The sequence below is a fragment of the Saccopteryx bilineata genome, chromosome 4 (genome assembly GCF_036850765.1).
Source record: "Saccopteryx bilineata isolate mSacBil1 chromosome 4, mSacBil1_pri_phased_curated, whole genome shotgun sequence".
In the NCBI taxonomy this organism is placed as follows: domain Eukaryota; kingdom Metazoa; phylum Chordata; class Mammalia; order Chiroptera; family Emballonuridae; genus Saccopteryx; species Saccopteryx bilineata.
In genome coordinates, this window is record NC_089493.1 from 135,321,576 (window position 1) to 135,348,532 (window position 26,957).

The following is a 26,957-nucleotide window of genomic DNA, read 5'->3' on the forward strand; positions in this document are numbered from 1 at the left end:
ATGCATACTTCTCTTCCTGAGGGTGCTCCCTGGTCAGGATAACTTGGTCAGTCATCCCCAAGTCATGGCCCTGATGGAAACAAGCCACACATGAGTCCAGGTGGTGGACAGAGGCCTGGATTTCCAGACACTTGATTCATCATGGGGAGTAGTGACTTAAGCCACTATAAGATCTCAAAGCACTGAGGTAATTATGATTTTTTGCTCCCAAAGGCCACAAATAACTGGGGTCAGTGACATTGAGAATAAGAAGGAAAACTCAGAGACTCTTTATTCATCAACAGGAGAAAGAAGAGCAGGACTGTAATCCATATTCTGAGCCACTGCATGGTTAGTGATCAGGAACCCAGCACAGGGTCAGGTCTGAGAGTGGAGAAACCAACAATGTTAGAGGCGACGAGCTTCCTTCCTTCCCACCTGAGTTTGATGCTGCTTTTGTTTTGTTACATAACACATTATCACGTCTTTTGAGTTATCTATCCAACACTGGAGCTTTTTACTGCGATCTATCCACATATCCTAGCTCAAACTGCCCTGTGACAAATTATATACATACACGCACACCATGTCTCACCCTTGTCCTCTCAGCCCCACCCGCTGTTGTTGCAGTGACCAGTTCGTAGCAGCTCTGACCACTGTAGTGCAGTCTGATGGGGCATCACCTCAGGCCTGCCATGGATTACCTACTGCTTTCTAGGGGACAGGACCTGTTGGGACTTATGCATGTACAACCTGGAAATGTGGGAGCTGACACCTATGGGGTACCTTTGATGCATGAGGGATGGAGGCCGTAGGCCGTACATAAATGCTTCCCCCTTTTTACCTATGTGCAGGTACTTTTGAGATATATTTCATAAGGTTCCTCAGACGTTTTGGCTGGATGGAGCCCTTGGTGCTGGTCAACCTGATAATACATCCCTGTGTTGGTTCTTGCTCCTTCCCTGCTTCCTCCCCTTCTCCTTTACTCCTGCTCCCTGGGATGCTGTCCCCAAACACCAATGCAGAAGTGTGGTCTCAGTCTCTGCTTTCAGGGGAACACAGGTTAGGACATTTATGTGAAGGCTTCTAGCACACAGAGATGAAATCTTTGCCTTAGAGACTAATCACAAACCTCTGCTAGAATTAGCTCAATGTGAAATTGAGAAAAGTCAAGTGATGGTGTGGTATGACTCACCAAATTGTGGAAAGAAAGGTTGTGGGCAGGTGCTATTATTAAAAAAATCATTTTATTTATTAAAACATCTTAATTTCCCAAGGCACTTGAGTAGCTTTCCCCCAAATGTGGTTTTTTAACCAGCTGAAGCCTATGCTATTGGAGTACCATGTTAACAATTACAAAAGACAGTAACACTGAACACAAAGGATTTCCCCATGTCACATGACTGAAGTGAGCTACCCTGAAAGACTGTGAAAGTGATCGAACTTTCTTCTTTGTAATTTTCTTCCAGAATTAGGTATCACAAAAGGAATCCACACAATGATGTCATTTTGGACACTCAGAGAAGTGCTAGTGGCTACAGTTGGCAAAGCTTTGCACAAGTGACAACTGCAGACCACTGCCAGTGACTCTGGGTTGGAAAAAAAAAGACACAAATGAAGAGGCTAAGGAACCAGTCTTTCCTAAGTCTATTCTGAAGGGCAAATAACTTAAGGAGAAAAAGAAATAACAAATAAAAAACAAATAACACACATACAAACAAAACCCACATTATAGTTTGAAAGACACAAATTTGCTGGTCTCTTTTTCACTGATACACTTCCTTCAAACCATACTTTGAAACCACAGTAGCTAAGAGGTTTGATTCACATGGTATGAAAACAAGAATAATAGGTTCAATGATGCATTTGTTATGAGCCTGGACAAGCCCAGTGCTGTGATCAGATGTAAACAAGTCTACTTAGTAGTCACACTGAGTGGTCCAAGAGCTCACAGTCAATGCACTGGCCTGTGTTTGGTACCTGCTCGGTCCCCTTCATGTTAATCACCTGCAGGTTCCCCAGACCTGGGCTCTCCTGTGCTGGGGAAGCAACAATTTCAGTTAATAACCTTTGAAACTGAGAAAGTGTGAGAAACCAAACTCCCTGTGAAATGATTTCTTTTCCTCTAAAGTGCACCATTAGAAGGAAAGGGAAAAAAGATTTGAGGGTTGAGATTTAGACTGCCAGTTTTATCAGGGGGCCTTTTCAGAAGTCTGAAATTAAATATGTAAATTTAACAGATGCCTCTCATATTCTTCCAAATCCCACTGGTTCTAGTTAATTTCTTAGGAAGTGTCCCACCCATCACTGTATTATGACTTCTCCAAAGTTGACTGTCGGCAGCCACAGTGTCACTGGAGAGAGGGGGCGTTCTAGGACCACACACAGTCTCTTGAGTCCAGGTGCCCATCTGCGAGCAAGTCAGACAAAGGGTCAGCAGAGTGATCAGAAAAGACCTTTGTCACTGAAGGGCCTGGTGTTTACACAAACCATTTCTGATGAGACGCAATCTTTCCTTTTCACTTTCTCACTCCCAGGAGGTTGTTAGAAGGCTGTGCTCTTGAGGACTGTGGGGCTGTCTTCACTATCTTTTAATATCCTCGTGTGGCTTGGTGTTTGCCTGTATTTTATTCTATTAAAAACAAGAAAAACAAATGTTAGTAACAACTCTTAAGATGTCCACTAGTCTCTGCCTGACTGGTACTGATGCAGTGGATAGAGCATTGACCTGGGATGCTGAGGGGCCAGGTTTGAAACCCTGAGGTTGCCGGCTTGAGCATGGGCTCACTAGCTTGAGCAAGGAGTCATTGGCTTGGCTTGAGCCTCCTGGTCAAGGCACGTATGAGAAGCAAGCAATGAACAATGAAAGTGAAGCAACTCTGAGTTGATGCTTCTCATCTCTCTTCTCCCCTTCTCTCCCTTTCTGTGTCTCTGTCTCTAAAAAAATAAATAAAATAAAATAAAATAAAATAAAATAAAATAAAATAAAAAGATATCCACTAGTCTCAAACCAAATAAACAAAACCTAGAACTGAGGATAGCTCACTCAAGGGGAAAACCATATAGCAGATTCTGAATGGTTTCTCCTATTCTCTGTACCATCCCAGAGTTCCTGTTGCCATGGAGATGGACATGATGACATGGTGGTCTGTGGCAGATCAGAGAGGAAAGAACATAATATCCTCACCATTTCTAACCCTCTGATGGCTAAACTAGTCCATGGCGTTCGTGAGAGTTTGAGGGGAACTCTCTGCCAGGCCCAGACCCAGTGCATCAACATGGTGAAGAAGGCCTCCTTACCCTTTGACCCTTAGCATCTGTTCAATGGTGTCTGGGAGGGGGGTACCGAAGCTCTCTGGGAGGAATAAGGTGAGGATGGCTGTCAGGATGGTCAGACTGCCCATTAGAATGTAAGGCAGGAAGCGGTCATAGGCACCTAGGGCAAAGCAGACAGAGCCCCAAGCCGGGGGTACAGTTAGACACTGTTTCCCTCTATCCCGTGTGCTCTCTAAAAGGGATCATCCACTCTCTCAGCCTCAGCATGTGCCACAGTCTGAGCTGCCAGATGGGAGTCTGGCATGTAGACAGGTCTCAGATCCCAGTGGCGCCAACATGCCCAGAATTCCAGCAGTGCCTCATGGTGCAGGGGAGGGGAAGGGAGCTATAATGATTACTATTCCTGTTTCCCAATGCTGGGTTTCCACAGAATTCAAGATACCTGTCCGGGGACAAGAATAGCTCCCTCACCCCTCCAGATGTGTTACAACCCATTCGATTTGCCTACAGGCCAAGCAAAAAGGTGTTTCTGCTTGTCAGATCTATGGAGTGTGTTCACCAAGCATTCCAGGTACTCTCAAGGTGGGTGCACCCCTTCCCTGAGATGTGCCAGCGAGGGACGTGCAGGGCACAGCAGCTGTCAGGAGAAAATAACTCTGAGAAAGAGAAACAGTGCTCAGCTACAGCAGATGGCTCTTCACACAGAATTAAACCAGTGTGTCACATGCTCCAAGTCACAAAAATTCTCAGTTCATCAGAACTTTTAAACGGACATCTTTCCTTCTTTCTGTTCCTTTAAATTCTGATTCCAAGAAAAGATTTCCCCAATTGAGCACACTGGCTCCCGAGGCCACTCTATAGTTTCTAGGATAGGGGAACTCTGTTCTCCAATGAGGTAGCTAAACCAGGAACAGTACTTCTTACTTTTCTTGCCAATTTCTAGATAATCTATAGGCTGTTTTCCATTTACAAGTGGGTGCCTCCCCACAGCACACGCCCCTGGACAGAACCTTCTCCAGGCACAGATCCAGTCTTAGATGGATCCCATTTGCTGTGTGTGCTGTTTTCCTGTTACCAAGCCGCCTCCAACTCGTATTAAAGCTCACCAGTGCTTCTGCCCCATCGCTCCTGCGTGCCCTCGGCCCATGGGACTTACCAAGGTAAACGAAGTAGGGAGACAGGATGCTGCCCAGGCGGGATGCCGTGGAGCTCACTCCCACGCCCATGTTTCTGACCACGGTGGGGTACAGCTCAGCTGTGTACACATAGACCATGGAGAAGGCAGCAGTGACTCCAAACTTGCCCACCATCACCAGGACAGTCGACAAATAATACAGGTCTGGAAAAGTAAAGGGAACAAAGTATACTGATCACAAAAATTAGGGGATATTCTATTGCTTCATATTAATTTTGAAATATCCCCTAATTTTTGTGAGCAGTATAAAAGGAGGAACCAACCCAAGGTACATTGCTATTGAGAATCTCATTTTTTTTTTTTTTGCCCAAAACATATTTTCTCCCTTTTGCGGGGGGCAGTTTCTGTAACTTCCTATTATTGGATAAGGGGTTACAGCCAAGACATCCCTCCAAATTGTTACTTCTGAGGAGGTTGGGACCTATAGCTGTGTGAGGACATGCTCTTCCCCTCATCCTGACAACCACCAGAGTGAGCCCCTCAACAGCCCCACAAACCTGCTTCTAGCCAGAAGTCATCAAACACACATCTGTCAAGGGGTCAGTTGCGTCTGGAACTAAGGGCTCGTGAGGACTGGGAAGCTTGGTTCTAACCCATTTCAGGCTTTTGTTCTATTCAGACCTCAACAAGTCACAGACCCGCAGATCCCCAGAATGGCCCTCCAACCTGTCCTGCCCATTGTGCTGACGAAGAGATGCTGTGAGGGATTGTGGTTGCCCTGAGCTCAGACATGAACCTGCACACATTTCTGGGCTCCCGCCATGCCACAGTGGGGGCTGTGCCTGTGTCACCAGCCCCAGGGACCCACAAACGATCCCACAAGCCCCCAAATCCATGGGTACACTGACAACTAACTCTAGGTACCATAGTGAGTCCATCAACTGTTCTATGAATTGTCGAAAATGGCTGTCTCTCCCATCTCTAGGGACACTGTCTATGACTACTCTACAGAAACTGGCTCTCCAAAGCCCTTTCTCATTATTGTAAAGGTGACAATAGCCTGTACTCTATTAAGCCTTGTTTGTTGCCAGTCTTCTCAACTAGAGTGCAAGCTGCAGAAGGGCCTGGGGTTCTGCTTGACCCTTTACTCCAGCACCTCTGGCCCCAAAACCTCAGTGCCCAACAGGAACTCCCTAGCTACTTGCTGAATAAATAAATGCCTCAAGACCAGCTTAAAAGTAATGGGGAGGCTATCTTTCCCTCCCCTGATTTTTTAGAGAAAAACAAGTATGCAGAGACTATCCTAGGTAGAGAAAAAACTAACGACCAGCCCCACCTGGCTGCTCTGTTCACTCCCCCCAAGCCAGGCCATGACAAGTGTCTGGTCTCAGGAGACACTAGCTCTTGATTTTTGGGCCAAGAATGAGGCTATGCAGGTGAGCTGTGATGGCATGCTTTTATCTGCCTTATTAATTGGGGGAGACAGCTCCCAATTGTAGAGACTGAGTGACTCAAAGAAGACCCTGACCCCAGATGCACATGATCCCTACCTGAGGGCACCAGCTGAACGAAGAGGAGAACGCTGCCACCCAGAAAGAGGGCGGTGGCCATGGAATAGCGTCGGGGCAGGTATTGCAGCAGCAGCCAGGCCAGCACGTATGCCGGGACTTCAACCACTGCTGATAGGAAGCAGTTCAAATAGACGTCGCCATGCAAATTTGGAGTGTCAAGGGAGAGCCCGAAATAGCCCACTGAGATGGTCATCCTGAAACCGAGTGCAGGAGAAAGCTTAAAGGGCCACATCCACCGGGGTGCCTCCCAACCGGGACAACTTTTCAAATACAATTATTGCAGGAAGTTCAAAATGATCCCTACAGGAGGACAGCATATGGAACTAAGTCTTATTTCTTAGAACAGAAGGTAACTCCCCCAACCCAGTGTAAACTTGGGGCAGAGCATTTTCAGAGCGTCCCAAAGAGCAAAAGGACTTATACAATTCAGACAGATTTATTTTGTTGGGGAAAAAAAACAACACTCCAACTCGAACCTGCCTACTGGCTTTAGAAATTTGAGACTGAAGCTCTCACAAAGCCCACTTCCCAACTCTCTGGACCTTCCCAAAGGCAGCAACTACAGAGGAGCTGGGGAATGAGTCAAGAAGCAGACTGCAAGTGGGGTGGGATAAGATTGGAGGGATAAGACCAAATAAGGAACAATCAGCATTTGGAGAAAGAGCCCAAGCAGACCCTCTGTGGCAACCAGCCAGGAAGAGGCTGGTCAGAGGCAGCTGACCCCAACACCACCATGCTCGTCGAGAGGAGAGGGCGCTCCCAATGGTGGGGCCTCATCATCCCTCATCTATATGCTCCCTGGTGTCCCTGGCCTAGTCCCTGACCCTAGTAGGTATTCTCTCTGGCAGACTGGACTTTATGGGCTAGACTGGACTCCTCTGCAGGTTGGAAGCACAGCTAGTCCAATCCAGGAACAGGGCACGTACAGAAGCCTGGGAAACCCAGGGCTGCAGGAGTGCGGGGTGAACCCCAGAGCTGTCAAGTCTGTGGTACAGACTGTCTGAGACCAGCTACTGGGCAGGGCATTGCCCTGGGGGATCCTGGGCTATTCTTTGGATATGGGTGACTCATTGTAATCTCTAGGGAACAAAATGGCTGGCTTCCCAAAGACTAGTTGACTCTAGTAGTAAGACTCTGAGGTAAAGTCCACCTTCCTCACCAGAAGGATCAGGTAGTGGCCTCTAATCCCAAGGGCCTGGCCACTGAGCAAATGCTCGTCCGGCACTCAGATGTGTTCCCTCTCTGGGCAACTCAGCTCCCCTCCTAATCCACTTGACGAAATGCCTGTGAGAAAGAACCTGACAAGGACATCCAGGCTGTGGCCCTGCTTCCGGGACAGTGTCCAAACATTACAGGAGAGATCCTGCTTCCACATACATTTCCAGAAAGTACTTAGCATCCTCTGTAACTGAAAGAACAAGGTCTCTTCACTTAGAGTCTTCCTGAAGGCTTCACCTGGCTTCCTCTATCACGCCTAAGGCACAGGGGACAGGTACAACCCAACTAGGACCCAGAGTGAGCAAGGATTTGCCACAGGGCCTAGAGGAATCCCCAAAGGTCCCATATTTTCCCAAAAAGCCTTCACCGCAGTTTTTATTTTCCTTTTCTGAGATTCCATCAAGAATTGTGACATGTCCATTTCTCTGATGGCAGGACATATCCCTTTCACTTTATGATGATGTGGGCTTTCAGTTTTGGTCTGGGACACATCTGCCAACAAGAGGAATGGTAGCCACTGCTGAAGGCTCTGCATGGAAGCCTTAGGCAGTCTCACTTACGCACCACAAAATTATGGACATGATGGTGACCATTCGGATATTCCGGGTTCGGAGGAGATCCAGAATGCTGTGGGACTGCTGCTTCTTGGAACTCAGGTCTTGGAGCTGTAGACATGAAATGACAAGAGTATAGGAGGGAAAGAAATTCAGAGACTCAGAGATCCAATATCAGCCCCCAAACCCTGGCATCTTAGCTTTCTGGTCTCTGAGTTGGAAAGTGATTTATTTCTTTCTTGAAAAGAAGAGTGAGTATAGTGACTGTACCTTGGGCAATGGAAGACTTCCCCGACCCTGTCAGTAACAAATTAGTGATCAAGAATGAGGAGGAAAATAGGTGACCAGTCCCTCAGAGGCCGCAGCCAGGCTGGAGGCCCAAGCTGACTGCTCCCTCGGGGCGCTGCCCCATTAGTGGCCACCTTCCTGGGAGGCCTCTACGCGTTTCTTCTCAAGGCTGGACCACTGCCCTCGCTCAGAGAGAGAAACTGGCTGTGCAGTTTATTGATCTGCTATTTTAAAAGAATGAATGTTTTGAGTCTTCATACCATGTAGTTACTGGTCTACTTCCAAAAACAAAAAAACATTTCAGATAGAAAAACAGGAAAATTGACCTTAGCTTCACCCAGAGTAACTTCCTCTGAAATTTGGCACAGCCAAGGACATTAATAAACCACACGTCTAAACACACTGATGTTTCTTTCTTAAGCAAACCCAGCTTTGGGGCTTGTTTTTCCCGAGTTAGCAGTTCAACAAAAGGTCAACTTTGGACTTAATGGATCCCCTGAAATAGCCTCATTTCCTCAAGGGTGCCAGTGGGACTTAGGGTTTACCCAGACTGACCCCTCACTGAAAAACTCTCTCTGCCACCTACTCTTGCCCGACCTCTGCACCAGAGCCCTTTCCACTCCACTGGGAGGGAGTGGCTGCAAGGCTACCACTTAGCTGTGAGCCAGGCCAGGCTGGCCGCTTCTCTGCTGCGTGTCAGTGGTCTCTCTTTCCCAAGCCCCACGCCTGCATCTTGAGTCCCAAGTGTCTCTAACATGCCTTCCACACACATGACTGCCGGTGACTATTCTCACAGCCAGTCCCCTTTCTTCCTGTCAGATCAGACACACATTTCAGACTGCAGCAGCCAGCAATGACATTGTCTGACCTCTCACTGTCACAAGACTGAAGAGAGCTTCCTGCTGCAGAGGGTGGAGAGTTGGAGAGAATAGGAGAAGCAATGCCCAGAACAAGGAGGAGCTTGGAGGTCGCTCATGGCGTGAGAATAGGGTTTGCAAGGAGGGCTGGGATGGGGCAAAGGGTCTGATATGAAAAAGGACCTCGCTGCAAGATCATGCAACCACTATCCACTGGTGGTGGAAGGAGACAGAACACTTCTAACTGCAAATCTGTGTTTGCTTCAGACTTTATGTACTGCATTTTTTTACAATGAGAAACTACCTAATAGCAATTTCCCAAAATGTCAAATTCATGAAAGGCCCATTACTCATAAAAAATGCTTATTATTAAAAGTAATGGCCCTGGCCGGTTGGCTCAGCAGATAGAGCATCAGCTTGGCATATGGACATCTTGGGTTCAATTCCTGGTCAGGACACACAGGAGAAGCGACCATTTGCTTCTTTCCCCCTCCCTCATCCCCTCTTGCAGCCAGTGGCTTGACTGGTTCAAGTGCTGGCCCTGGGCACTGAGGATGGCTTGGTTGGTCCCAGCATGTCAGCCTCAGGTGTTAAAAATAGCTCAGCTGATTGAGCACTGGCCGCAGATGAGAATTGCTGGGTGGATCCTGGTCAAGACACATGCGAGAGTCTGTCTTACAATCTCCTCTCTTCTTACTTAAAAAACAGTATATAAAAATAAAAAAACAAGTAATGGCAAAACTATATGATTGCCTAGAAGTGTATAAAGTGGAAAAACCTAAAATCCACAGAAAAGATGAAGAGATTCAGGCAATTGGCACCTTTTCCTCAGCTTCTGAAATGTAACAGGGCCTGCCGGGGACAGCTGGGGCTCAGGGGGAGAGAACTGGGCTCCTGTACAAATGGAGGGCTTCTAGCCTTTGTAGTGCTGCCCTCAAATCATGGTCACCAAGACCCTCCCAACAACTCCCATGCAGTGCTTACCTCACTTGGTTCAAAAATGGTTGAGGGCACGACAATCCCATTGATTTCAGCAGCCCTGTGGATGATCACCTCTGCCTCTTTAAATCGTCCCTGAGAGAGGAGCCATCGGGGGGACTCGGGGATGAACCTGAAGGACAAGAAGCAATCTCACTGAGGCAGTCCTGCCAGCAGACCAGCTGTGGCGTGAGTGGAGGTGGGAAATAGGATCTCAGAGCCAGAGCAGAGAGGTGGGCCGTACCACACCCAGTAATGCTCTGAAGTGTGTGCTTTTGAATATACTGGAGTGCACAAAATTTGGATGGGACTGCTCACCAGGATGGGAGCCACCTCCATTTCTGAGGAGCGGTGGTGCCACCTGCTGGACACTGAGGAGACCTGGCAGGATGGACTCCTGAAGCCTAGCTTCTGCAGCGGGCTCAGCCCAGCCCAGGTCCTTGCCCACTTGTACTCCCTGCTCATCTCTGGCATCTACAGAAGTTTCCACACTAGCCTCTAGTTTTCCCTCATCCCCACCAGATTCATCCAATTGACTTGTCAGACTCTCTACCTGTACTTATCAAGGCACCTGGTGCTTTGAGATTATGTGGCTCTTTTCTACCTCACCAGGTGGCCACTGTCCTGTGGTGGTGACCAGGACCCATGCTGTGCTCTGCATCCTCTCCCACTATGCTCTGAATGTTTGCTGTGCCATGTGGGGCAGTGCTCTTACCACCCCACCTGCAAGGGGCGATGCCGCCTCAGGCCCTCTGCTGTGCCCCCTCCCTTGGTAAGGACTGGTCTTCTCTGGCCGGCCCAACTCCTGCATCGGAGCTGGCTGCCTCTGTGGAGCCACCTGGAAACTCCCGCTTCCATTGCCCTTCCTCTCCTCCCAGTGCCCGTGTCATGAGGCCTTGGCGGTAACACAGCCAGAAGCGGGACCCATGCGGCCTTGTTCTGCAGTCTGGTAACTTCCTGGAGGTCATGGAGGACCCCATCCAATCGCAGAAACTGCTTCTTCCTCTCCCTAATTCAAATCAACCCAGCACAGGGCTGAGGACAAAGCTCCTGATGTCCAGAGATTTTGTTTTGTCTTTTGAGTGGGGAGAAAACATTCTGAAACAACTTATAAATAATGTATGCTTCCCGTCTCTGGGAGCTCAAATAGGGATTTGTGGGTTACTGCTGCCCCCTAGTGAAGACCAGGCAGAAGATACCCTGTTGGTGGTCACCCTTGGGCACAGGGCCACACTCACCACCAGAGCGCTGCGCACAGCAGCCCCGGCACCGTCAGCGCCAGCAGCAGCATCCGCCAGTCTCTGATGAAGTAAGCAAACAGTGGCAGCAGCATGTAGCCAACTGCATAAAATATGCACACTCCTAACGTAGAGAATATAATACGCACTGACTTGCCAAGAATTTCTGTTCCTGTTCAAAACAAGGGAGGAGTCACGTTAGGATTTTATTTACTTCTTTATTAATTTTCTCTCGTATAATTGTCAACATAAAGACAAAAAAGCAGCCAGAATAACCTCTAAGTTTTCTAAGCCCTCGTGCGGCATGGAATTCTGAACCCAGCCCAGTCCGACCATCCGCCGGGAGTGCCTCATTGTGGCCCTTCAGGCCCCTCACTGACACATCTCTCATGAAAATTTTACCACTTCCTGAAGCCATATGTAAAGATGCCACATTAGGGCTCAAAATTTAATTCCCACATGAATAAAAACTGATTAAAGGAGAAATCATTACTAAGGCTATGCACACTGACTTTAATCCTTTAAGGAAAAAGTATTCTGTTAAATGTGAAGAGAAGAAAATAATCCTTTCAACAATAATACCCAAGGAACCCAAGACCAGTAGCTAGAATTAGACTGCTCCAAATAGTAAGGCCGGTCACTTTTCAGTGAGAACAGGCAAAGCTCTGCATGGTGAACTCTGAATGAAAACCCAGAGGTCACACGACTAAAGCCCACTACTCTTAATTCCTTCTTGCCAGTCGATCTCACTGGCCACAATGCTTTGCAGAAGAGGCAGTTTACTTCCTTGGCTCTTGTTCCTCATGTCATACCTTCCTTTCTCCTTGGCCAGCTCAGCCCTGGGCAGTGACAGGCCCCTTTTTCTTTGATGGAGGATCTTGGGTGAACGCTAGTAAAATGGCCTTCGAGTACTAACAAGACCAAGGTGCCACATCTTGGAGGCCAGGAAAGAACTAGAATGCAGCAGTTAGGCTACTGTGCTTCTGGGGACCCAGGGCTGGGTAACTGGTAGGCTCAGTTTCTCTGGGTCCTCCAAGAAGCTCTCGTCAGTGATGCTAGAGACCACTTCCCCTTGAGGGGCATCACAGCTGTCTCTAGAAAGTGGTGGTAAGATGATGGGGAAACACGGTTCAAGTACTCAACTCCAACTTGATGGTCATACCCAGGACAAATGCTGCAACATAGTTGGAGATCTGGCCCATGCCTACAAGGACAAACAGCAGAGCAAACATCTCGAAGTTCTTGGAGAAGATCTGCAGGAAGCTGAAGCCTGTCTGCATGCCCATGGTCACAAATAGCACGTTCTTCCGACCAAACCTGGGAAGGAAAGGGGAGTGGCAGAACCAGCTGGGAGAAGGCGGATGAGCTCCACCAAGAGGGGCTTTCCCCAGGACCATTCAGGGAGGGGTCATGGACCATGCTGCCAGAGAACCTGGTGCACAGACAGTGCCAGACTGCCGGCCCCTATGCTGCTATCTACCTTGCACTCCCCACCTCAGGACTAATATGCAGCCTGGGCACCAGAGTGGCCCAAAAGGCAGTGCCACAATTATGATAATGATTGCAAAGGATTGCAACACATTTATTATGCTTAAATCCATACATTCTTAATGCATTTAAAAAAAGAAGTCGTTTACTTTGCAGGGTGATGGAAAAAAAATTCAGTACAAATGAAAACTGGTAAATAAAGGGAAAGAAACATTTGTCTTGACTTTCCTATGTAAACTCTTTGAATAGTAACCAATCATAGATGGAGGGAAGCATTTTATAAAAGTATTCCAACTATTAAATGAAAAACAAGTGATCAAATTAGAACATCACTATTTTACAACCCCCAATCAAATGAACAGATATGGGCATTATGTTTTAACGACTATTCACATCATAAAAAAAGACAACTAAACATTGTGAGACTCCTATAGTCTTTCTAAAAGGACTGAACCTGAATCTTATCAAGTCTCTAGATCTAGCTGCCAATCTGCAAGAAATAGAAAAGAGGAATATACTGACTGCACCATATTATGCAATCAGCCAAACCAGTCTGGGAAATTGTAGAGGTGGAACAGCCCAGGGTTCTTTGGAGGGAGAGTCTCTAGATTGAAGTGATTATTACAAATGTCAGGCTAGTGGTTAGTAATGAGGGAAGGACACATGGACAGGGCCCCTTGGTGGCCAGCAAAGTTCTATTTCTTAATTTGGTAGAAGTTATGAAGTTCTTTCCCTGAAATAATTCACCAAGCCACATATATGTTCTGTGTAGTTTTCTGTATCTGTGTTCACTTTAAAATTTAAAAAAATAATTTTTTTTTTCAGCAAGAGAGAGAGAAAGAGAAACAGGAAGGGAGAGAAATGAGAAGCATCAACGTATAGTTGTGTTACTTTAGTTGTTCATTGATTGCTTCTCATACGTGCCTTGACCAGGGAGGTCAAGGTGAACCAGTGATGCCTTGCTCAAGCCAGCAGCCTTGGACTTCAAGCCAGTGATCTTTGGTTAAGCCAACGACCATGGGATCATGTCTATGATCCCACACGCAAGCCAGGTGAGCCTGCACTCAAGCCAGTGACCTCAGGGTTTCCACCTGGGACTTCAGTGTCCCAGGTTGACACTCAATCCACTCTGCTACCACTGGTCAGGCTGGTTTGTTTGGTTTTATTTATTTATTTATTTTAAATTTAATTTATTGTGTTTACATAGATTGTGTCACCCTGAATGTATCTCCCCTCCCCACTATTCCCCTCAACATCTCCCTTGCCCCCTTCCCATTATCGCCCTCCCCCCTTCCCTTCAGGTTTATCCCATCCTATCATCCCCTTTCCCTCTGTCCTCTTTTCCTCTGGTCTCTTTGATCTCTCCTCTGTCTCAATTCCGTTCTTCAGTTCAAATTGTTCCTTGGATTCCTCAAATGAGTGAGGTCATATGATATTTTTCTCTTTCTGCCTGGCTTATTTCACTCAACATAATAGTTTCCAGCTCCATCCATGTTGTTGCAAAAGGTAGTATTTCCTTCTTTTTCATGGCCCCATAGTACTACATTGTATATGTAATACAGCTTTTTAATCTACTCGTCCACTGATGGACACTTGGGCTGTTTCCAGATCTTTGCTATTGTGAACAATGCTGCAATAAACATGGGGGAGCATTTCTTTTTTTGAGTCAGTGATATGGTGTTGTTGGGATATATTCCTAAAAGTGGGACGGCTGGGTCAAAAGGCAGTTCCATTTTTAAATTTTTTTGAGGAATCTCCATACTGTTTTCCACAGTGGCTGCACCAGTGAAATAAAAGACAGGATAAACAAATGGGACTATATCAAACTAAAAAGCTTTTGTACAGCTAAGGACAATAAGAACAGAATAAAAAGACAAACCACACAATGGGAGAATATATTCAACAATATGTCTGATAAGGGGTTAATAACCAAAATTTATAAAGAACTTGTAAAACTCAACATCAGGAAGACAGACAATCCAATCAAAACATGGGCAAAAGAAACGAATAGACACTTCTCCAAAGAGGACATACAGATGGCCAATAGGCATATGAAAAAATGTTCAACATCAGTAATCATTAGAGAAATGCAAATTAAAACCACAATGAGATATCACCTCACACCAGTCAGAATGGTGCTCATTAACAAAACAATACACGATAGGTGCTGGCGAGGATGTGGAGAAAGGGGAACCCTCCTGCACTGCTGGTGGGAATGCAGACTGGTTTGTTTGGTTTTAAAGACAGTGCCCAACTGGGGAGGATTAAGTCACCCTGATGGGTTCATTCAACCCATCAGATTCAGCTTGAATCTGGCCAGGGCAGGCTGACACCCATTTTCATTCAATGAATGCTTATTTGAACATCTATTATATACTAGGCAGTAGGGATATATCCGAACAAAAAAGGATGCTGTTTCTGCCCTTGAAGGTGGTAACATAGACGGTAATCACATTTTAATCAAACAGCTACATTACTGACTACACAGGTGACACACTAAGACAAGCACACTGAAGGAGCAGTTCCCAGGCCCATGAGGACACAACAAAGGAACCTACGCTGGCCTGGGAATGCAGGAATTGAGGGAAGGTCTCCCTGATGATGGGACACTGAGATGAGGCCCAAAAGGAAAGTATTTGTTGACAATGAGGAGTAGGGATTCGGACCAAGCTTCCAATGCTATTCATAGGACAGCGGGAAGACCAACATTAATCATATGTGTACACCTTCCATTCAGCAACTTCGGAAGGTTGCTTGGAAGGAATGGCACATGGAACCAGTTAATGTAAATCAGGGACCCTGAGTCAGCCTGCAGGGTCAAGAAAGAGCCTGGGGTTAGGGTGAAGAATACCTCAGACAGAGAAGCACATACAACTGTGGTTGGAAGGGGCATGACAAACACAAGGGGCCAGTGTAGCTGGAGCCAGCTGTTCACCAGGAGACTGCAGAGGTGAGCAGGGGCCATGCTGCAGAGGCCTTGCAGTCATGTTAAAGACACTGGTGCTTCTACTGTACTGCAACGGTGTTGTTTTGTTGTTGTGGATTTTTTTGGGGGGGAGGTTGGGTCTGCTGGCATCTAGTAGGCAGAAGCCAGAGATGTTTTAGACATCCTAAAATGCCCAGGATAGCTCCCCACCCCAACAAAGAATTCTATGGCTCAAGATATCAATAGTGTCAAGGTGGGGAAACCCTAGCCTAGAAGACTTTGTCCCCTCTACCCTCGCCAGTGTTTCTTGTTACAGAGCACCTACATGCCAGTCCCTTATGGTATGCAGAGCCAGAACCTCTACCCTTGCCTTCTCTGCCTGGAATGGTGGGGAAGAGAATGACCTAGGGATCCCTGACATAGCAGCAGTCCCTTGGCAGTCTGGGGTCAGAGCCAGAAACACTCACTTTTAAGTGAGTCAACAAAACACCAAACACATGCATGCCTACAAACCAGGAGATAACATTCTACTTCCAGGTGTTCCTCTCATAATTCATGCATAGCAAGGTAACTCAATGTCAGATAAAAGGTTTTGACAACCCAGGACTATTTTAGAGTTCTTGAATTTCAGCCTCATCCACACTGTCAGACTGAAGGCTAACCCTCTGTCCCATATACAAAGTTATTCCTGGTATCCCAGGCAACAAGTTAAGGTGATGAATCCCTTGCTCTTAGGTAATCTGTTTGACTAAGTTTTAAACTGGCTTACTTAGAGGTAACGAGAAAAACTCCCACAGAGCCCTGTGCCCCCCATCGGGTGCAGACAAGCCTGAGGAGTGGCACTGGAGCTGGCAGCGGGGGCTGTCATATACTGGACTCACGGGTCATACTTAAAAGAAGTCTGCTGACAAAAAGTTTTAAAGTTTTAAAAAACACTGTCAAGGACTTCTGAAGACTAATGTAGTCTTTAACATAGCCGTTAATTTTGTTTGTTTCCTTGGGAATCCAAACATTTTCCTCAGATGATCAGGGTGGTACAGGCTAATCAGGGTCTTAGGCTAGCCCACAAAGACCTACCTAACCCTTGACACAGCTGGCCCAGAAAAACGCACAAAACAGAGGAGCACGCCTCTCTGGGCCCAAACCCTAGCTCTGCCACTTGCTGGCTGTGTGACACTGGGCAAGTCATTTACCTCCCCTGGGTTTCATTCTCCCCTTCTGTAACATGAGAATACTAACACTTCCTGCTTCATAGGATTATGAAGTTATTATTATTTAATTTGTACAGTGCTTATAAGAGGGTCTGGCACATATTAGGTGTCATGTGTTTGTTAAATAAATATCAGTGGCCCTGGCCGGTTGGCTCAGCAGTGGAGCGTCGGCCTGGCGTGCGGGGGACCCGGCTTCGATTCCCAGCCAGGGCACATAGGAGAAGCGCCCATTTGCTTCTCCACCCCCCAACCCCCTCCTTCCTCTCTGTCTCTCTCTTCCCCTCCCGCAGCCAAGACTCCATTGGAGCAAGGATGGCCCGGGCGCTGGGGATAGCTCCTTGGCCTCTGCCCCAGGCGCTGGAGTGGCTCTGGTCACAGCAGAGCGACGCCCAGGAGGGGCAGAGCATCACCCCCTGGTGGGCAGAGCGTGGCCCCTGGTGGGCGTGCCGGGTGGATCCCGGTCGGGCGATTGCGGGAGTCTGTCTGACTGTCTCTCCCCATTTCCAGCTTCAGAAAAAGAAAGAAAAAAAAAAAAAAGAAAAAAAAAATCAGTAATCAGCTGAGGCTTGCTGCTAGGTTGAGGATCTGGGGGAGCACAGCCTTTCCCCCAAAGGAGCGAGTGGAATCACCAATTGGTGATCATGGCCTACTTTTTTTTTTTTTTTTGTATTTTTCTGAAGTTGGAAACAGGGAGGCAGTCAGACAGATTCCCACATGCGCCTGACCAGGATCCATCCAACATGCCCACCAGGGGGCGATGCTCCGCCCATCTGGGCCATTGCTTTGTTGCATCTAGAGCCATTCTAGCACCTGAGGCAGAGGCCATAGAGCCATCCTCAGCGCCCAGGCCAACTTTGCTCCAATGGAGCCTTGGCTGCGGGAGGGGAAGAGAGAGACAGAGAGGAAGGAGAGGGGGAGGGGTGGAGAAGCAGATGGGCGCTTCTCCTGTGTGCCCTGGCCGGGAATCAAACCTGGGACTCCTGCACGCCAGGGCAATGCTCTACCACTGAGCCAACTGGCAAGGGCCCATGGCCTACTTTTAATGCTCACTGGTGACTATAGGAATTTGTCCCTTTTTTTAATCACTAGATGATACTCTAGAAAAGGCAACCCTAGTGAGAAATGCGTGTATTTCTCATGAGGAAAGGCTTTTCAAGTAAGAACAATAATCCATAGATGTAAACATGCCAAAACATCACCTGAATGTGTGCTACAGGATAGAGTGGCTTTGTTCTTATGTAGTGTGACATTCCCATCCTGAACTTCTCTATTAGAGACCCCAGCCAGCTGGGACAGCACACTGGGTGACACAGGTGGCCAAGGACCTTGCTGAAAGCACTCTTCTTGCATGGGTTTCTCCGACAGACCCTGAAGCTCTGGGCTAGGGAGGTAACAATATAACAGACCCTCTGAGAGCTCCACAGACACTCCAACCACTCTTCAGAAAAATGCTCACATACAATCTCTAAAATTTTGCCAATAATTTCAAGAGTATATGAACTCCCTAAGTCATGAATGGACCGTGAGTTAACAGCCTTGGAATTCCATAAAGAACCTGCTTATGGGTGAAAATAGCACACTTCTTGCTTGCTGTGAAGTGAATGCCATAGTCACAGGCCTCCTAGCGAAGGGGCAGCAGTGCTGTGGACACGAGTTTTGCCTATCACGCCACTGCTGGCTACTGAGATTTCCTCTAACCTTGCAGAGAGAGCAGTGGCTTTGGGAATACAGAGACAAGTGATATATCTTAAAATCTACAACACAGTGTATGTGGTGTCCATCTCACCCATGTGTGGGAACATGGAAGAGTTACACTCACCTAGGGAGGGCCAGCCAGGCTGGTATGGAAGTGAATAATGGCATATTCCCTGGTCAAATTCGGTTGATTCAGCATGGATACACTCCGCTCAGGTTGTTTTGTTCAGCAAGAGTTAGGGAGAAGGTTGTAGCTCTCTTTACTACAAACTGGGCTTCCCTTAGGCTCTGGGCTGAATGAACACTACCATTTGAAGTCACGGGCCAGGCACATACATACTCCCTGGGCAGTGCTGGGGTCCCCTGCAACTGCAGGAGACAGACATCCACCTTACCTGTCTGAGAGCTGCCCCGAGATGAAGGAGCCCACCAGCACTCCCACGAAAAACAAGGAGACTGTGAGCGGGGCCTTCCAGTCATCTTCACACACCAGGTTCCACTGTAAGAAGAGCAAAGGGATGCATCACTCACTTCTTTTAAAAATGTTTTAAATTTAAGCTTTCTTGGAATATGAAATCAGAACATCCTGCATCCCTGCACTCTGGTTTGTTTAGGCAGCAATAGCTGATCCGGGCAGCAAAGCAGGGAATGGGCTCCCCTCACAGGGAGACTGGGCTCCCTCCCTGTCCTGTTTTTTCATAGCTTTTAGCCCCCAGTGTTTCATTTTTAATTTGAGGAAAAGAGAGGCAGGAACTAAGTACTCTGCCCATCCTCCCATCCAGAAGGCAAGGCCTCTCATCGGCAGTCTGAAGTATCTGGGCAGAGCCCTGGGCTGTGGAATTCAGGTCATTGGCAGGACGGCACAAGAATGGGTCTGGAGCAGGGCTCTAAGGGTCAAGGCATTCAGCAAGGAACCGAGACCAGAGGGCCTGAGATGTGGCATCTGGATCTGTCCCAGCTCTGCGCAAGCCCCTGCCCTGGGCCACTGGCTTCTGGGTCCTTCTAGTGATGTTTAGAGCTAGGATCCCTGACACTCCATTAACACGTGGCCTCACTGTGGCCAAATCTCTGAGCTGGGAGTCAAGAAACTGGGTTTAGCTTCTATTCTATTGTTAACTGGTTAACCAACTTCAGACAAGGTCTCCTCACTGTGCCTTAATTTCTTCATTTGTAAAACACAAATTGGTGCAGGGAATAGGCTACACAGCACCCTGTGTTTCCTAGCACCCAAAGTGTAGTTTCATGTATGGTTATTATAAAAAGGTCTACAGGCTTAGGGAAGCAGCTGAACACCCAGAGGTGAGGTCACTCCAGCCTAATAAGGAGCCAAAAGGAGAAAGAAAGCCCAAACAGGAAGCTTGGTGGTTCCCAGAAAAATGTTTTCCAGAGCACAGAGATGGTGTTCTGCAATACCCAAGAAGGCCACCCACCAGGGAAGTCAGACCCCTGCTTGCCTGGCGCCAGGCTGCTGGCCAGCCCTCCATGGAGTCTGCAAGCTCTGCAGTAACAGAGAAGCAGGGGACGTGTGTGGCTCTCAGGCACAAAGCACCTCTTCCAGGCCAAGTGACAGAGGGGAGCAAGTCTCCTTCTGTGCTTGCTGGGTATGTGTGCACACAGCCTTTGGGCGCCTTACCTCAGTGGGGAGAGCAGCCCTCAGGTTGAATGACAATCCTACAGCCTGGCCACACAGCTGACTCTCCACTCTGGGCTTTCAGATGGGCTAAGAAAAGGGTGGTATTCTCACCCTGGGAAAGAATTGGGTGTCTCCAATTCCTACATCCAGTGGAAGTCCAGTCAAGCAGAAGGCCAGAATTTCAAAGCATTATGGCCTGAATGCTCCAGCTATGGCCGCCTTCCCTCCCCGGCAGCCTCAATGGGGCCGGCACCCAGACACTTCCATGCAGACAGGGCTGCTAGAGTCAGGATAGGAGCAGCAGGGGAGTCAGAGCTGAGGGCCTGGTGATGGGTGCTGGTCTCTGGATATTAGGCAGAGTGTTAGGCAGAGTTTCATGGGCCAGATCATGGCCACTGCTGCTTTGAATGCAAAGGGAGGTATTCCCAACTTAGCACACATTACTCTTGTAGCAATGGAGATGAAAAAAATGAATAAAGATTTGAGTAGCTATTTCTCAACAAGTTTCTCATGAAGACTGGGCACTAATACAGCTAAGCTAGACTAGAAAAATATAAGGGCTTCCGCAGTGAGTTCTGGGGGGACAGTCCCCCCAGCCCTTGTCAGGTCTCCCAGCATAAGCTTTCAGAGAAATCTGGGCTGGCGAGGAGCCAAGGTAACTAGTGCTCATCTTGGGACAGGTCCCCAGCTTACGTCTCCAGCTCCAGCAGCTTCACTGATGCCACTTGGTCCAACCTGTTCTTACTCTGGGCAAGCGTGTAACTCCCTGGAGTAATTGGGCTCTCTATCCACCACAGACAATTCTGTTTTCTTTTTAATTTTTAAAATTTATTGATTTTTTTAGAAAAAGAAGGGAGGGAGAGGGGGAGAGACACACACACAGAGAAACATCAATTTGTTGTTCCATTTATTTATGCATTCATTGATTAATTCTTTTATGTGCCCTGACTGGTGATCGAACCCATAACCTTGATGTATCAGGACGATGCTCCAAACAACTGGGCTGCCTAGCCAGGGTCACCACTGACAATTCTTGACCATTCTCGGGGCCTGGCTTTGGATAGTCCAAAAGCAAGCATGAGTTAATACTTCCTACTAGCCACAGGGGGGGCTGTGTATAGGGTTGGGAAAGGTCTCAAAAAATAAACACACACGGATTAGGTTCCACCTAGCCAACCTGTTCACTTACCTGTCAATCACCAAATAGATTGCAGTGCGCTCTAGGACTGAGCTTGAATTATCCTTAGGAGGGGTGGGATGAGAAGCCTGTAGAGTGCAGGCTATGTACCCTGGGTTTGTTGTATTTACAAAGGAATCTAGGGTTCCTGCATTGAGTTCCTAGCTCCAGACTAAAGCAGCTCATCAATGCCTCCACCTGGTACAGTGAATGGATTGGGCTGGCTGAGGATAACAGGTATCAAAGCTAGAACTAATGTGTGGGTTTAAGATTCACGTCATGCCTGACCAGGTGGTGGTGCAGCGGATAGAACATCGTAATGGACGCAGAGGATCCAGGTTCGAAACCCCAACGTCGCCAGTTTGAGCACGGGCTCATCCGGTTTGAGTACAGACTCACCAGCTTGAGTGTGGGATCATGGACATGACCCCATGGTCACTGGCTTGAAGCCCAAGGTCCCTGGCTTGAGCCCAAGGTTGCTGGCTCGAGCAAAGGGTTATTTGCTCTGCTGGACCCTCCGCCTCCATCAAGGCACATATGAGAAAGTATCAATGAACAACTAAGGTGCCGCAACAAAGAACTGATGCTTCTCATCTCTCTCCCTTCCTGTCTGCTCCTCTAGCTGTCTCTCTCTCTGTCTCTGTTACAAAAAAAAAAAAAGATTCAGGTCATGAGTCTAGGCATCATGACCCCTTAGTTCGGTGAGCTGTGAAAGGGGGATTCTGAGGACTCAACCTGAAAAAATCTGGACATGATTCTGGCATGATTCTAGACTTTTTCCTTCGAAGAAATGTGCCTTTCATATCCATGAAAGTTTTTCATATTGTACATTTTAGCTATGTGCAGTTTATTTGATGTCATTTATACCTCAATATATGATAGTTGTTAAACAATTTTTAAAAAAAATTATTTAAGTGAAAGGAGGAGAGACAGAGAGACAGACTCCTGCATGCGCCCTGACCAGAATCCACCCTGTGACCCCCATCTGGGACTGATGCTCTGCTCATCTGGGGCCCAAGCTTGCAACCAAGCTATTTTTAGTGCCTGAGGCAGAGGCTCCACAGAGCCATCCTCAGCGCCTGGGACCAACGTGTTTGAATCCAGCAAGCCATGGCTGTGGGACTGGAAGAAAGAAGAGAGAGAGAGAGAGAGAGAGAGAGAGAGAGAAGGGGGAGGTGGAAAGAAGCAGGCAGTAGCATCTTCCATGTGCCCCAACTGGGAATTGAACCTGGGACTTACACACGCTGAATTAACACTCTACCATTGAGCCAACTGGCCACGCCTATTAAAGTTTTTAAGAGAGAGCAGTGTGTCTTTTGTATGTAGTACACAGTTGGTGCTGTTTCTTGGTTATGGTAAGTAGAGAGATGATGTTTCCTGGAACTGTATGTTCTTACCTGTGACTTGGCTGGAAGGGAAAAGAGATAAGATCAGTGCCCATAAGGCAGAAACTCTTCTGTAAGACGTATCTAGCCTGACCGCCTCAATAGACAAGTAAACTGGTAGGCACCACTTGTTACTGAAGGCCGTGTATTCCTGCTGCAATTCAGGGCAGGTCCTTGCCCCAAAGGCTGTCAGGGCAAGGAGAAGAAGTACCTGCTACCACATCCTCTACAATGTCTGGCAGTGCCCTGTACAGGTGAGGCTCAGTAGCTGTTTGGTATATAAGTGAGTGAAGAGATGGACAAAAAAGGGCTGTGAACCTTCAACAACACAGGATGCTTCGGGCTTGGGCTTTGGGATGAACCCTGAACTTCGATCTCTAGAACAGATTTTCTTCCATTCCTCAGCCCCTTCTCTGTGTCAACCAGCTGAACTTTGACCCAGGGTGTGAGGCTCTCAGCTAGCTAGAGAGGAGCCAAATCTGGTTTTGGTGCCAGATGGGTCTGCTAGGACTGCACGTGCACAGGGGCCTTGCTACGACTGTGTGTGCACAGGGGCCTTGTAACAACTGCATGTGCACAGGGGCCTTGCTACTACTGTGTGTGCACAGGGGCCTTGTAACAACAGCATGTGCATAGGTGCCTTGCTATGACTGTGTGTGCACAGGGGCCTTGTTACAACTGCATGTGCACAGGGGCCTTGCTATGACTGTGTGTGCATGGGGCCTCAGAGACCCAGCAAGGGGTTTCTCTGGCCGGCCATGAGGTGCAAAGGCAGGGATAAGGGTCTGCATTCCCCTTAAGTTAGACAAGTCAGCAAGGACATAGCAGTGAGGTACAAGCTCCACGTCTGCCCTGATTCTCCACCCCAGAGTCAGCCCAGCCCCACCTCCCCAGCTGATGTGGCCTTTCTTCAGGTGATGTGGGCTAGCAGGTGACAGTGGGGACTCTCCTATCTTACAAGACTATCTATGTATGATATGGGCTGATAGAAAAGCTAGTTCAGAGAAAGAGGCTTTCTAGGACAACAGAGAATGAGTCCTGCCAAGGCTAAGCCAGGGGGCTTCTGGGAAGCAGAGACAGGCAGGGGGTAAGGGGACAAAGAGGACTGCCAGACCTTAGCTGAAGCGACTCCAACTCATGGGTACCAGAGCTGGAAGTTTCTATAGGAACTTTTCTGGCTGCAGGTTGGGCTTCGGAGACACCAAAAAGCCGGTGACCCAGGAAGCCTGAGAAATCACCCAGGTTGCCAGAGGAGGGGGCAGTCCTTACTCAAGAAGCACTCAGGGATAGGAGCAGTATAGCAAGGTGGGTGCTGATTCCCCAACACCAGGGATGACTGAGAGGCCAGAGAAGGGGCCAGCAGAGAAGCACGTGTTCCTGAAATGTGGGAGAACAACCTCTTTCATTTCATAAACAGTGTTATCTTCTGTCTGCCAGTCCCAATGCTTTGTTATCGATCCACACAGGTGCAAGCCCCAGTCCGTGGGGTGAGAGATTACATTTCCTTTAAAATATTTCAGTCAATGCTTTTCAACCACCTTCAAGTTTCCCTTCTATGAATGAAATGGTTCTCGCTTCTTTAGTTTTCAAACTTTTGAAAAGATTTCTTAAATTATTCATTAAACCATTCAACAAGAATTTTCCTGATTACCCACCCTCTGTATCCAGCATCACATCAGGACCTGCAGGAGATGCAAAGATGTCAATCCACCACCAACTCCAGCACTTACATGTACACACTTTAATTTCAACAAAGGCAAAAATCAAACAGGAGATCTGAGGTTTTCATCTTCTGTTGAAAAACATGACTAGAAATTCAATACCAGTGTTCTTAGAACACCTTTACATGTGATGTGTGACAGAGGGCAGGCCTGGGGACACTCAGCAGGCGCAGGCCTAGCGGTAGTGATTAGCACACCGTCTATATTGAAAGAAAACAGGCCTTCAAAAAATGGAGTCGGAATGTAACATGTAACAGCTTCTAACAGTGACTGTTCACCTGAAGGAATGAGCAGCCCTGAATGTCAAATCAGGCATTCCAGCATCCCCAAACAAAGGGCTAAGTAAGGTATTAATCTGGCCTCCCAGCAAAGACTGACAACCTGTCAGTAGGTAAAAGGGCACACAGCTCTTATGAAACTGCTAAGACAGTGAAATAAATAGGCTAAGTATAAAAATGGAAAAGCTGACATTGGCAGCAACACAGCTCAAGGACCCTTCTGGCAGTCAGCCTTGGGGAGCTCATCAGTGTCACCACCACTGTCAGCTGAGGGCAGGATGACAGCAGCAAGGCAAGAGCAAATAACTAGAGTAAGGTGAAGGATCCTAGGAGTCAGGGTAAAATCCAGAGATGCCATGAGCTTCTTCTGAATTCTTCCTTCCACAGGCAACTAGAAGTAAAATTTGTAGGGACGCCTGTGTTATGGAGTATAGCTTCCCTCTGTGGTCTCTGCCTGCAAGAGGGACAGTCTCTGCCTTCACAACTCTTTTGGGCTTCTTGGATGGTGACAGACTTCTTGTGAGGCTAGGAATGAGGAATTGTGATGAGGGGAAGTTCTGATTCTCTGTGTACTCTTGGATCACAAAGCACAGCCAGCAACCTTTATTCAGTGACTCTTTTGTCAACACCTCAGGATACCAGAATGATGTCACTAGCTGTGAGTTCCCAGTGGGGTTCCCCTTCAGCCCCCTCCCTCTTAACTCTGCCCTACTTCTAGGTTGTTTCTTGCTGTTCCAGACTTTGCATCTGCTGAGCTGAATATCCCAGACTCACCCAAAGGCATCCTATTCCAGGAAGCCTCCTCTAATCTGCAAATCCCTGGTCCTGATACTCAGTGAACCTGGATGCCCTAATGCCTAGCAAGCAGGTCTCTTTCACTGCCCTGCCTGCTTAGTTCTGCTTAGACTCCAGGGACTTAATGCCAGTGTCTGATTAAGATGCAAAGCACATCCACACTCATTCATTAACATTATGTCATACATCCAGCTCTAAATGACTAGGGGATCACCATAGGATTGACAAAGCCATCCAAAACAAAAATCCAAGGGGCTGGGGAATGAGAAAGCCTTTTCCCTACTGACTATGAACTAAGGTTGTGTGCTTTAGCTGTAACATTTCAAGTCAACAAGTCACCCTGAATGCATCTTCAGATGCATGAATCCTCTAACAGGTTAATAACTAATCAGGAGCAGAGTAAATAATTCCTTATATGACGTGATCAGACTGTCATTTTGCGGTGAGGGTGGGTAAGGAAGGAATAACTGGAAAAAGGAGCAGAAATCAGTTTTAAACACACACTTCCCTTAACTTTTAAAGTTTAGTAAAGAAGTATTTCCCTTCTCTCTGAACAAGTTCCAAGAAGCATCTGTAAGAAAAATGATGACAGTCCCTTGGCCCAAGCCCTGGTTCTGCTCCTCAACACCCGACAACAAGAGGAAGTCTTTGACAACGCAGGGCCTTCATGGCTCCCTCTCCAAGATGACCATCAGGATAGATGGCCAGCTTGACACCCTGCGGCAAGAGGGCATCTTTGGTTTCGAGCCATCTGTATGTTGAATGGATGACCATCACCTGTGTGCAGTGTGTTGGGGGAATGGGAGTGACAATAATAGCACGCACCTTGCGCGGGGCGGAGTGCGTGAGTTCCAAGACTGCGAAGATCCTCCCCCACACCCCGGTCCTAGGCACCGGCGCGGGACTGGTACCCACCTCGGTCACGATGGTGGACAGGTAGACGTCCTGGCTGAACTCCCAGCCATCCAGACAGCCCTCCTGCTCCACCTGCTCCAGGTCTACGTCGCGCCCCGGCTCCAGCCCGAGCGCCGAGAAGTTGGCGATCGCCGCGAGCCGGTAGCGCCGGCAGCTGTGAGGCACCTCGCGGCCGTCCTGCAGCCGCAGCGGGACACTGTGGTTGCGCCAGGCGCTGCTCAGGTTCGCGGTGTCCGGCACCCGGCAGCGGTGCTCCGGGGTCCCCGCCAGGAACACGGCCGATAGGCCGTTGAAGCCGTTGGGGATGATACTGGCGCTGAGCAGAAAGAAGATGAGGCGCTGGAAGGGCCCCCACTCGCCCAGGAAGGCGGTCACCTCGTCGTAGTCCCGCATGCCACCCTCTGGACCGTGGCGCGCGGCGCGGGGTCGTGGGACGCGGCGGCGCGCTCAGGTGGGGCGCGGAGTGCGTGTGCGTGTGCGCGTGCACACCGGACGTCCACCGCGCGGCCGAGCGAGGGACGGACCGGTGCCGGCCGCCGACCGTGCAGGCTCTGAGCTCCCGCCGCTGTGACAGCCCCGCGCAGCCCCGACCTCACATTGAGTGCGAGGCCGTAGAGGGTTCTGGGCTTGGCGGCAAGG

General features: G+C 48.3%; 1 protein-coding gene across 3 annotated transcripts; it reads right to left on the bottom strand.

The window, feature by feature from the left end:
• Positions 1-279: 279 nt before the first annotated feature.
• Positions 280-26,957, bottom strand: LOC136336590 (organic cation/carnitine transporter 2). Of its 3 annotated transcripts, none has more exons than XM_066278400.1 (10): positions 26,319-26,957; positions 18,810-18,913; positions 12,238-12,411; positions 11,095-11,157; positions 9,863-9,989; positions 7,744-7,844; positions 5,941-6,155; positions 4,412-4,594; positions 3,280-3,415; positions 280-2,611 (listed from the first exon to the last, which is right to left on the bottom strand). In XM_066278400.1, exons 1-10 carry the CDS (start codon positions 26,709-26,711, stop codon positions 2,524-2,526), a joined length of 1,584 nt encoding a protein of 527 aa, XP_066134497.1. In that variant the 5' UTR covers positions 26,712-26,957; the 3' UTR covers positions 280-2,523. The 3 variants fall into 3 exon arrangements, with proteins under 3 accessions (XP_066134497.1, XP_066134498.1, XP_066134496.1); XM_066278399.1 differs by having other exon boundaries at positions 281-2,611; positions 11,095-11,266; positions 12,257-12,411; positions 26,319-26,956; XM_066278401.1 differs by lacking the exons at positions 11,095-11,157; positions 12,238-12,411 and having other exon boundaries at positions 26,319-26,956.